The sequence below is a fragment of the Cherax quadricarinatus genome, chromosome 76, assembly GCF_038502225.1.
Source record: "Cherax quadricarinatus isolate ZL_2023a chromosome 76, ASM3850222v1, whole genome shotgun sequence".
Taxonomy (NCBI): Eukaryota; Metazoa; Arthropoda; class Malacostraca; order Decapoda; family Parastacidae; genus Cherax; species Cherax quadricarinatus.
In genome coordinates, this window is record NC_091367.1 from 16,228,100 (window position 1) to 16,241,011 (window position 12,912).

Genomic DNA, 12,912 nt, shown 5'->3' on the forward strand with positions numbered 1-12,912 from the left:
TTTTTTATAACAATCCCTCTTAAAATTATATACAAGCAATTTTATCGCATATAATTTTCGAAAATTATAAGTCAAACGAAATGTAGACGTCTAAACTATAAAATCAAAATACCATTAACAGATATAAATAAACTTTTAAATGACTGAGAGTTAACTAGGAAGATTGCTAATCAGTGCTGGTAAATTTCTTGTTCAGAGCGTGCGTGTGTGTGTGTGTGTGTGTGTGTGTGTGTGTGTGTGTGTGTGTGTGTGTGTGTGTGTGTGTACTCACCTATTTGTACTCGCCTATTTGTGGTTGCAGGGGTCGAGTCCTAGCTCCTGGCCCCGCCTCTTCACCGGTTGCTACTAGGCCCTCTCTCTCCACGCTCCATGAGCTTTATCAAACATCGTCTTAAAACTGTGTATGGTTCTTGCCTCCACTACGTCATTTTCTAGGCTATTCCACTGCCTTACAACTCTATGACTGAAGAAATACTTCCTACTATCTCTCTGACTCATTTGTGTCTTCAACTTCCAATTGTGGCCTCTTGTTTCTGTGTCCCCTCCCTGGAACATCCTGTCTTTGTCCACCTTGTCTATTCCACGCAGTATTTTATATGTCGTTATCATGTCTCCCCTGACCCTCCTGTCCTCCAGTGTCGTCCAGTGTGTGTGTGTGTGTGTGTGTGTGTGTGTGTGTGTGTGTGTGAGGGGATAATCAGTATCTACCACAAAAGTAGTAGCGTATACCAGTTAATCTGAGAGAAAAGAAAGAGGAAAAACTTAAATACAGTGTGTGTATTAATAAAAATAAAGCCTGTCTTTGGGGCAAGAGTTATTGTCTTCAGTGCATCAGCCTCTGTCTTGAGTGTACGGGGTTCTGCCTTTAGTGTAAGGACTTCTGTATTTAGGCGAAGAGCTTTTGTCTTTACTAAAAGGGATTCTGTCTTCAGAACAAGGGCTGCTGTCAATAGATTAAGAGCGTCTTTCTTTAGTCCAAAGGCTTCCAACAAGGATTCTCTTTTCAGGACAATGGCTTTTCTCCAGACAGGGTCTCCAGGGAAACATCATCTATATTGAGAGACTTTGTAACAAGGTGTTCTGTCCTTAAAACAAAAACTACTGTCATTAGGATAAGAGTTGTTTTTAAAAGCAAGGGTTTCTATCTTTGGGATACTTGCTTATACATCAAATAATTTCTAGCGAATTCTTTTTTTCTTTAGGACACTGATCCCTGTTGACGGAGCAGGGACCCATGTCATTAGGGCAGTGACCCTTGTCTTGAGCGTAAGTTCTGTCTGTAGTGATTGATGATCTCTTGCTTATAAAACTGCAGCTCTGCTCGTCACGTCTAAAGCAATGCACTGAAAATTTACTTGCTAGAATATGCATAAGAATTGGATAAAGAAAAATCATGTAAATTTTAGAGAAAATTCAGAGCTGATTAATTATTCCTCTAAGCCATAATCTTCTACAGTAAACATCACTTGTGAATTAAGGCACTTGATTCCAAGCAACTTTTACGTTGATAAATTAGACACATGTGCAACTCTTGGGTATCTTTATTGAGGAAACGTTTCGCCACACAGTGGCTTCATCAGTCCATACGTAGGAGAAACTTGAAGAACAGGAGGAGAATGAGGTAATCAGTCCCTCAACCTTGAGTCGATGTGTTCAGTCCATCAATCTTGAATAGAATGATGAAGCCACTGTGTGGCGAAACGTTTCCTCAATAAAGATACCCAAGAGTTGCACATGTGTCTAATTTATCAACATGTCGGTTCTCTGAACCATTCATCTACAAACTTTTACGTTGGTGAACGCATTTGCAGTGTTAAATTAGTGGCATAACTCGGGCACTTGAAATGAAAAATGGAGATGATTTGCATCAGAGGTCACCGGAGCTTCAGGACACAACCCCAGCCTTCAGAAAGAAAATATTCCTGGAAAACAGTTTGCAGCAGTACATACCCAAAAATACCAGCTGTTACTACCATTAAAACTATTGGTGTAAGTGGAAGCCTGGGGGAAAGAGTTAAGTGGGGGTGTTGGTAGTAGTACTGGTTGTGGTGGTGGTAGCAAAGTGAAAATAATGATAGTGGTGTTAGTGATAGTTGTTGTGGTCTTGTAAGTGTCGGAAAGCTGTGATAGTGGTATGGTTGTCATAGTGGATGGTGGTGTGGTTGTCATAGTGGATGGTGGTGTGGTTGTCATAGTAAATGGTGGTGTGGTTGTCATAGTGGATGATGGTGTGGTTATCATAGTGGATGGTGGTGTCATTAGGGTAATGAAAATAACCCTCGAAGCTATAATCTAGGTGAAGTAGAGCTTGATCGTACGGAATATGAAAAAGACTTGGGAGTCATGGTAAGCAGAAATCTAAAGCCAAGACAGCAGTGCCTTAGTGTGCGCAATAAGTATTGGTAACAGAAGTCCAAAAGTTATTTTACAGCTCTGTACATCACTAGTGAGGCCTCATTTAGATTATGCCGCTCAGTTTTGGTCTCCTTACTACAGGATGGATATAGACTCATTGGAGAACATACAGAGAAGAATGACTAGAATGATTTACTGTGTAAGGAATCTCCCGTATGAAGATAGACTTAGAGATTTAAATCTCCACTCTCTGGAGAGACGCAGAATGAGGGAAGATATCATTGAAGTGTATAAGTGGATGACGGGCATAAACAAAACAGATATTAATCCAGTACTGAGGGTGTCGAACCAGGTAAGAACCAGAAATAATGAATTTAAGTTGGACAAACTTAGATTTAGAAAGGACATGGGTAAGTACTGGTTTTCTAACAGAGTTGTGGATGCGTGGAACAATCTTCCCATTGGGGTGATAGAGGCTAGGACCTTGGGTAGCTTTAAAAAGAGACTGGACAAATATATGAGTGGGAGAGGCTGGGTTTGATTGGTATCATTGGGTACGGTAGTTAATTCTTGGGTAGCTTTCGGTAGAGGTCGTTTTGATAAAGACCTGCCTTGTATGGGCCAGGAGGCCTTCTGCAGTGTTCCTCCATTCTTATGTTATGTTGGTGTGGTTGCCATAGTAAATGGTGGTGTGGTTGTCATAGTGGATGGTGGTGTGATTAACAAAGTGAATGAGGTGTGGTTGTCACAGTGAATGGTGATGTAGTTGTCACAGTGAATTGTGGTGTGGTTGTGGAGAGGAGGGAGAAAGGACTGCTACCAGCGTTCTAAGTCTAGACACCTAGACCACCAGCATAAGAGCACCCTCCCCCCTCCCATGCACAGGTAAACTAGAGAGAAGAATGAGGTGTGTTTAACCTTAGCCCGACCTCACAATACCTTTAACTCCTCTGCCTCTATGAAACCACTGTTGTCTCTGTCGTAAGTTTTCCATATCTGAAAAAAGCGAAACGAGAGAAACAATAATTAGAGACAGATAAAGAAACAGTTGGTTACATAAACATACATACACAAAGGTCACACCTTAATTTACCGGTGCCTACAGCTAGCAACAGTCTTACCTTCAGTTTATTACTGTCTATAAAACCACTGTTGTCAGCATAATGTATACAGATCTGAAAAAGACAAACTGAGGATATTATTGGACAGTTTGTGGTGTAGAGGCTGCCAGTGCAAACTGAGTTGTAGACTTCTGGTGGTGGATGAAACCTGTGGTGGAGGAGGAGATAAGCGGTGGAGGAGACTGGAGGTGTAAGAGGGTAATAGTGGAGGCATTAGTGGTAGAGAAAACTTATAGTGGAGGAGACTGACAGTGGAGTTCGAGGTGCAGGGGTCTTGTGGTGCTGTCTGGTGGCGAAGAATATTAGGAAAGAAAATAGTGATGGAGGAGAGTAGTGGTGGAGGAGAGTAGTGGTGGAGGAGAGTAGTGGTGGAGGAGACTAGTGGTGGAGGAGACTAGTGGTGGAGGAGACTAGTGGTGGAGGAGACTAGTGGTGGAGGAGACTAGTGGTGGAGGAGACTAGTGGTGGAGAAGACTAGTGGTGGAGAAGACTAGTGGTGGAGAAGACTAGTGGTGGAGAAGACTAGTGGTGGAGAAGACTTGAGTTAGTGGAAAACTCAACCAGCACTGAAAGATACAAAAATAAAACAAGACAGAAACAGGTACAATCTAATTAATTTTGAGAAACAATCATAACAATTATTTACTAAACACGCCAGAATAATTACACTGAATAACATCTGTTACATTAGTTTTAACATGATATTTAAGCGCTGAGGTCAGGCATAATGGAAATTAGGTGTAATATTCGGTATTTAATCTCGCTAATGCATAGGAAACAATTACGGTATAAAGCAACATCATTATTGGAAGTCTGGAATTTATTACACATGTGACCAAAATCCTTGTTAAAGAGAGATTAAAAAAAATTATTTCTCTCGTAGATAAAAAATCTGGTTAAAAATAAAGTAATTTGCTATTATTATTTTTAAGTGCACCAATTTTTGGGGCTTAAATTTAGGAACGTTTTGGTGTCTTCTTTTCCTACGAATTTTGTAAGGCGAGTTACGACGAATCATTTATTTATTTGCTTATCAAATGTTTTTATTTTTTTTAGGGGCAACATGTAATATTTTTAAATAAATGAATTCATTATTTTGAGAGGCAACATGATGTAGTTTTTATTAGTTTACTAAATTGGATTTTATATTCTTGAGAGGACCAACATATGTTTTCTACTATACCCGAATAAACTAAAATCAAATAGGCTTTCTTTGATCGTGAAACTGAAATTTCCAATTTTCTATAAAACTTGAGAAAACTCTGCCATACCAAAGTTTTTTTTTTTTCAAATTAATAATCATGAAAAATCCACAACATCCCTCCGATACTTAAACGAAATTCTTATAAAACGTTTATGGAAGTTTGGGAAACGAAAATAAAAGCATCGCGTTACAATTGAAAAAGCATTGGATCCCACTACGTGGGGTTGAGCAGAGAGAAAAACTGTGTTTTTTGGTACATGACTCTCATGCAAATAAAAATGCATTATGGACGGAGTGGTGGTGTTATAGGTGGTGGGTGGTGGTGGTACTGGTGGTGGTGTTACTGGTGGTGGGTGGTGGTGTTACTGGTGGTGGGTGGTGGTGTTACTGGTGGTGGGTGGTGGTGTTACTGGTGGTGGGTGGTGGTGTTACTGGTGGTGGGTGGTGGTGTTACTGGTGGTGGGTGGTGGTATTATAGGTGGTGGGTGGTGTTACAGGTGGTGGGTGATGGTGTTACTGGTGGTGGGTGGTGGTGTTACAGGTGGTGGGTGGTGGTGTTACAGGTGGTGGGTGGTGGTGTTACTGGTGGTGGGTGGTGGTGTTACTGGTGGTGGATGGTGGTGTTACTGGTGGTGGGTGGTGGTGTTACTGGTGGTGGGTGGTGGTGTTATAGGTGGTGGGTGGTGGTGTTATAGGTGGTTGGTGGTGGTGTTATAGGTGGTGGGTGGTTGTGTTACTTGTGGTGTGTGGTGGTGTTAAGGGTGGTGGATGGTAGTGTTACAGGTGATGGGTGGTGGTGTTACTTGTGGTGTGTGGTTGTGTTACTTGTGGTGTGTGGTGGTGTTAAGGGTGGTGGATGGTTGTGTTACAGGTGGTGGGTGGTTGTGTTACTGGTGGTGGATGGTACTGTTACAGGTGGTGGGTGGTTGTGTTACAGGTGGTGGGTAGTGGTGTTACTGGTGGTGGATGGTAGTGTTACAGGTGGTGGGTTGTTGTGTTACAGGTGGTGGGTGGTTGTGTTACTGGTGGTGGGTGGTGGTGTTACTGTTGGTGGATGGAAGTGTTACAGGTGGTGGGTGGTGTTACTGGTGGTGGGTGGTAGTGTTACAGGTGATAGGTGGTAGTGTTACTGGTAGAGGTTGGTAGTGTTACTGGTGGCGGGTGGTAGTGTTACATGTGGTGAGTGGTGGCCTTACTGGTGGTTAATGGTAGTGTTACAGGTGGTAGGTGGTAGTCTTACAGGTGGTGGGTGGTAGTGTAACTGGTGGTGGGTGGTAGTCTTACTGGTGGTGGGTGGTAGTGCTACTAGTGGTAGGTGGTAGTTTTACAGGAGGTAGGTGGTAGTGTTACTGGTGGTAGGTGGTAGTGTTACTGGTGGTAGGTGGTAGTAATACTGGTGGTGGGTGATAGTGCTGCTGGTAGTGGGCGGTAGTGTTACTGGTGGTGGCTGGTAGTGTTACTGGTGGTGGGTGATAGTGCTACTGGTAGTGGGTGGTAGTGTTACTGGTGGTGGGTGGTAGTGTTGCTGGTAGTGGGTGGTAGTGTTACTGGTGGTGGCTGGTAGTGTTACTGGTGGTGGGTGATAGTGCTACTGGTGGTGGGTGGTAGTGTTACTGGTGGTGGGTGGTAGTGTTACTGGTGGTGGGTGGTAGTGTTACTGGTGGTGGGTGATAGTGTTACTGGTGGTGGGTGATAGTGCTACTGGTGGTGGGTGATAGTGCTACCGGTAGTGGGTGGTAGTGTTACTGGTGGAGGGCGGTAGTGTTACTGGTAGTGGGTGGTAGTGTTACTGGTGGTGGGTGGTAGTGTTACTGGTAGTGGGTGGTAGTGTTACTGGTAGTTGGTGGTAGTGTTACTGGTGGTGGGTGGTAGTGTTACTGGTGGAGGGTGGTAGTGTTACTGGTAGTGGGTGGTAGTGTTACTGGTGGTAGGTGGTAGTGTTACTGGTGGTGGGTGGTGGTGTTACTTGTGGAGGGTGGTAGTGTTACTGGTGGTGGCTGGTAGTGTTACTGGTGGTGGATGGTAATGTTACTGGTGGTGGCTGGTAGTGTTACTGGTGGTGGCTGGTAGTGTTACTGGTGGTGGGTCGTAGTATTACTGGTGGTGGGTGGTAGTGCTACTGGTAGTGGGTGGTAGTGTTACTGGTGGAGGGTGGTAGTGTTACTGGTAGTGGGTGGTAGTGTTACTGGTGGAGGGTGGTAGTGTTACTGGTAGTGGGTGGTAGTGCTACTGGTGGAGGGTGGTAGTGTTACTGGTAGTGGGTGGTAGTGTTACTGGTGGAGGGTGGTAGTGTTACTGGTGGAGGGTGGTAGTGTTACTGGTGGAGGGTGGTAGTGTTACTGGTAGTGGGTGGTAGTATTGCTGGTGGTGGCTGGTAGTGTTACTGGTGGTGGGTGGTAGTATTACTGGTGGTGGGTGGTAGTGTTACTGGTAGTGGGTGGTAGTGTTATTGGTAGTGGGTGGTAGTGTTACTGGTGGTGGGTCGTAGTATTACTGGTAGTGTGTGGTAGTGTTACTGGTAGTGGGTCGTATTATTACTGGTAGTGGGTGGTAGTGTTACTGGTAGTGGGTCGTATTATTACTGGTAGTGTGTGGTAGTGTTACTGGTAGTGGGTCGTAGTATTACTGGTAGTGGGTGGTAGTGTTACTGGTAGTGGGTCGTATTATTACTGGTAGTGTGTGGTAGTGTTACTGGTAGTGGGTCGTATTATTACTGGTAGTGTGTGGTAGTGTTACTGGTAGTGGGTCGTATTATTACTGGTAGTGTGTGGTAGTGTTACTGGTAGTGGGTCGTATTATTACTGGTAGTGTGTGGTAGTGTTACTGGTAGTGGGTCGTATTATTACTGGTAGTGGGTGGTAGTGTTACTGGTAGTGGGTGGTAGTGTTACTTGTAGTGGGTGGTAGTGTTACTGGTAGTGGGTCGTATTATTACTGGTAGTGTGTGGTAGTGTTACTGGTAGTGGGTCGTATTATTACTGGTAGTGTGTGGTAGTGTTACTGGTAGTGGGTCGTATTATTACTGGTAGTGGGTGGTAGTGTTACTGGTAGTGGGTGGTAGTGTTACTGGTAGTGGGTGGTAGTGTTACTGGTAGTGGGTCGTATTATTACTGGTAGTGGGTGGTAGTGTTACTGGTAGTGGGTCGTATTATTACTGGTAGTGGGTGGTAGTGTTACTGGTAGTGGGTGGTAGTGTTACTGGTAGTGTGTGGTAGTGTTACTGGTAGTGGGTCGTATTATTACTGGTAGTGGGTGGTAGTGTTACTGGTAGTGGGTGGTAGTGTTACTGGTAGTGGGTGGTAGTGTTACTGGTAGTGGGTGGTAGTGTTACTGGTAGTGGGTCGTATTATTACTGGTAGTGGGTGGTAGTGTTACTGGTAGTGGGTCGTATTATTACTGGTAGTGGGTGGTAGTGTTACTGGTAGTGGGTCGTAGTATTACTGGTAGTGTGTGGTAGTGTTACTGGTAGTGGGTCGTATTATTACTGGTAGTGGGTGGTAGTGTTACTGGTAGTGGGTGGTAGTGTTACTGGTAGTGGGTGGTAGTGTTACTGGTAGTGGGTGGTAGTGTTACTGGTAGTGGGTGGTAGTGTTACTGGTAGTGGGTGGTAGTGTTACTGGTAGTGGGTCGTATTATTACTGGTAGTGGGTGGTAGTGTTACTGGTAGTGGGTCGTATTATTACTGGTAGTGTGTGGTAGTGTTACTGGTGGTGGGTCGTATTATTACTGGTAGTGTGTGGTAGTGTTACTGGTAGTGGGTCGTATTATTACTGGTAGTGGGTGGTAGTTTTACTGGTGGTGGGTCGTATTATTACTGGTAGTGTGTGGTAGTGTTACTGGTAGTGGGTCGTATTATTACTGGTAGTGGGTGGTAGTGTTACTGGTAGTGGGTCGTATTATTACTGGTAGTGGGTGGTAGTGTTACTGGTAGTGGGTCGTAGTATTACTGGTAGTGTGTGGTAGTGTTACTGGTGGTGGGTCGTATTATTACTGGTAGTGGGTGGTAGTGTTACTGGTGGTGGGTCGTATTATTACTGGTAGTGTGTGGTAGTGTTACTGGTAGTGGGTCGTATTATTACTGGTAGTGGGTGGTAGTGTTACTGGTAGTGGGTCGTATTATTACTGGTAGTGGGTGGTAGTGTTACTGGTAGTGGGTCGTATTATTACTGGTAGTGTGTGGTAGTGTTACTGGTGGTGGGTCGTATTATTACTGGTAGTGGGTGGTAGTGTTACTGGTGGTGGGTCGTATTATTACTGGTAGTGTGTGGTAGTGTTACTGGTAGTGGGTCGTATTATTACTGGTAGTGGGTGGTAGTGTTACTGGTAGTGGGTCGTATTATTACTGGTAGTGTGTGGTAGTGTTACTGGTAGTGGGTCGTATTATTACTGGTAGTGGGTGGTAGTGTTACTGGTGGTGGGTCGTATTATTACTGGTAGTGTGTGGTAGTGTTACTGGTAGTGGGTCGTATTATTACTGGTAGTGGGTGGTAGTGTTTCTGGTAGTGGGTCGTAGTATTACTGGTAGTGTGTGGTAGTGTTACTGGTAGTGGGTCGTATTATTACTGGTAGTGTGTGGTAGTGTTACTGGTAGTGGGTCGTATTATTACTGGTAGTGTGTGGTAGTGTTACTGGTAGTGGGTCGTATTATTACTGGTAGTGTGTGGTAGTGTTACTGGTAGTGGGTCGTATTATTACTGGTAGTGGGTGGTAGTGTTACTGGTAGTGGGTCGTATTATTACTGGTAGTGGGTGATAGTGTTACTGGTAGTGGGTCGTATTATTACTGGTAGTGGGTGGTAGTGTTACTGATAGTGGGTCGTATTATTACTGGTAGTGGGTGGTAGTGTTACTGGTAGTGGGTCGTATTATTACTGGTAGTGTGTGGTAGTGTTACTGGTAGTGGGTCGTATTATTACTGGTAGTGGGTGGTAGTGTTACTGGTAGTGGGTCGTATTATTACTGGTAGTGGGTGGTAGTGTTACTGGTAGTGGGTCGTATTATTACTGGTAGTGTGTGGTAGTGTTACTGGTAGTGGGTCGTATTATTACTGGTAGTGGGTGGTAGTGTTACTGGTAGTGGGTCGTAGTATTACTGGTAGTGGGTGGTAGTGGGGATGAAAAGTCCTCTTGAGCTGTTGAAAAATTCCTCTTCATCTATTGAAGAGTCCCTTTCAGCCGCTGAAAAGGTCTCTCTTTGCGAAAGCAAAGTAAACTAACCCATTTTCAGGGCATTTATGTACTAATCTTCATAAGTTTAATTCCCGGTTCCTAAACTTAATTACTGTTAAAGGAAATGGTAATAAAAACAATCCTTCTGAGATTAGTAAATGAATCAACATTTTTATTGTGGATATGTAAGCATAATTGAATATAAATATGCTAACCAACATAGGATAATCAGAAAGTATGAAATAGGAAAGACTGACGACATTATTTACTGTTATATTAACGATGTCCCTTTCGAAATTAATGATATCCATTGTGAAATTAATGATGTCTAATGTGAGTGTAAAAAAAAAATGGGAAGCCGATACATGCTTCCTCTCAAACACTCCTGCACTCTAGTCGGTAATGAACTTGCTAGTACTCTCCTGCACTTTAGTCAATAACCAGCATGATGACACTCACTCTCCTCCACTCTAGTGAATACTCAACTTGCTGACACTCTCCTGCACTTTAGTCAATAACCAGCATGATGACACTCACTCTCCTCCACTCTAGTGAATACTCAACTTACTGACACTCTCCTGCACTTTAGTCAATAACCAGCATGATGACACTCACTCTCCTCCACTCTAGTGAATACTCAACTTGCTGACACTCTCCTGCACTTTAGTCAATAACCAGCATGATGACACTCACTCTCCTCCACTCTAGTGAATACTCAACTTGCTGACACTCTCCTGCACTTTAGTCACTAACCAGCATGCTGACACTCTCCTGCACTATAGTCAGTAACCAGCATGCTGACACTCTCCTGCACTTTAGTCAATAACCAGCATGCTGACACTCTCCTGCACTTTAGTCAATAACCAGCATGATGACACTCACTCTCCTCCACTCTAGTGAATACTCAACTTGCTGACACTCTCCTGCACTTTAGTCAATAACCAGCATGCTGACACTCTCCTGCACTTTAGTCAATAACCAGCATGCTGACACACTCCTCCACTCTAGTGAATACTCAACTTGCTGACACTCTCCTGCACTTTAGTCAATAACCAGCATGCTGACACTCTCCTGCACTTTAGTCAATAACCAGCATGCTGACACTCTCCTGCACTTTAGTCAATAACCAGCATGATGACAGTTATTCTCATTTGCTTCAGTTATCTTTTTTATCTTCACTGAACTCTCTTCAATTCCTTCATTTACCGTCCTTGCTTTCTTCCTAATGCTTTCTCTCATTATCTCCGCCCTTCCCTAACTGATCATAACTTTCCAATTTTAATGAACTCTCTCATAAACTCTCTCCTCAGGCTGCTGGTTTATATAATTCCTCTCTATATCTTGCATTACTTTCTATGATAAATCTCTATTTACTTTCTTTTGGCTTTCTTCCCTTCAAACATTTCCAGTTCTTCACATACTCCCTCGTATAGATTTTCCTTTACTCTCTCGACTGATCCCCTCACTCTCCTCCCTCCCCCCCTCTCTCTCCTCTGTCCACCCCCTTTTTTTCTATATTCCTCTTTATGCCTGTCTCTTCCTCTCTCTCATCTTCTAAATTTGCTCTTGTAACTCTTTCATTACTAGCTAGAGTCATCTTCCTGTCTCTCTAGTGTTATTTTCCCCTTCCAGTATCACCTTCCCCGGCCTCACGTCACCTTCTCTCACCTTCATAAACTCGACGGAGGAGTCCAGAGGGTTGTCAAATCGGAAGAGAAGTAGGAAATTCTCCTCCATGGGCAGCAACTGTGCCAGCTGAAGGATAAAATACAAAATAGTGATATTAATTTATATATATATATATATATATATATATATATATATATATATATATATATATATATATATATATATATATATAATATGATAATGTGACTACTCACATTATCAATGATAATGTGAGTAGTCACGAAAGCCCTTGGAACTTCTCTATTCTTTCACAGTGGTTGTTTTGCATGTTCTGAAATCACCTGTTTACTGTGATCTTATTGCACATATATATATATATATATATATATATATATATATATATATATATATATATATTATATATATAAAGTTGCAGAGGTTGGTGGATGAATTTGGTAGGGTATGTAAAAGAAGAAAATTAAAAATGAATACAGGAAAGAGTAAGGTTATGAGGATAACAAAAAGATTAGGTGATGAATGATTGGATATCAGATTGGAGGGAGAGAGTATGGAGGAGGTGAATGTATTCAGATATTTGGGAGTGGACGTGTCAGCGGATGGATCTATGAAACATGAAGTGAATCATAGAATTTAAGAGGGGAAAAGGGTGAACGGTGCACTTAGGAGTCTGTGGAGACAAAGAATTTTGTCCTTGGAGGCAAAGAGGGGAATGTATGAGAGTATAATTTTACCAGCGCTCTTATATGGGTGTGAAGCATGGGTGATGAATGTTGCAGCTAGGAGAAGGCTGGAGGCAGTGGAGATGTCATGTCTGACTGCAATGTGTGGTGTGAATATAATGCAGAGAATTCGTAGTTTGGAAGTTAGGAGGAGGTGCGGGATTACCAAAACTGTTGTCCAGAGGGCTGAGGAAGGGTTGAGGTGGTTCGGACATGTATAGAGAATGGAGCGAAACAGAATGACTTCAAGAGTGTATCAGTCTGTAGTGGAAGGAAGGCGGGGTAGGGGTCGGCCTAGGAAAGGTTGGAGGGAGGGGGTAAAGGAGGTTTTGTGTGCGAGGGGCTTGGACTTCCAGCGGGCGTGCGTGAGCGTGTTTTATAGGAGTGAATGGAGACAAATGGTTTTTAATACTTGACGTGCTGTTGGAGTGAGCAAAGTAACATTTATGAAGGTATTCAGGGAAACCGGCAGGCCGGACTTGAGTCCTGGAGATGGGACGTTCAGTGCCTGCACTCTGAAGGAGTGGTGTTAATGTTGCAGTTTAAAAACTGTATTGTAAAGCACCCTTCTGGCAAGACAGTGATGGAGTGAATGATGGTGAAAGTTTTTCTTTTTCGGGCCACCCTGCCTTGGTGGGAATCTGCCGATGTGTTAATAATATCCAACAGATCGTCAGGTAATATATATATATATATA

The 12,912-nt window shown here is 43.3% G+C and overlaps 1 protein-coding gene across 1 annotated transcript in view; it reads right to left on the reverse strand.

The window, feature by feature from the left end:
- The window catches only part of Cbp53E (Calbindin 53E), a 182,706-nt gene that overhangs the window by 58,701 nt on the left and 111,093 nt on the right, over positions 1-12,912 (reverse strand). Inside the window, exons 5-6 of the mRNA XM_070101331.1 lie at positions 11,515-11,601; positions 3,295-3,351 (exon numbers count right to left, since the gene is read on the reverse strand). Of these exons, the coding sequence (XP_069957432.1) occupies positions 3,295-3,351; positions 11,515-11,601 (144 nt within the window). The remainder of the gene's footprint in view (positions 1-3,294; positions 3,352-11,514; positions 11,602-12,912) is intronic.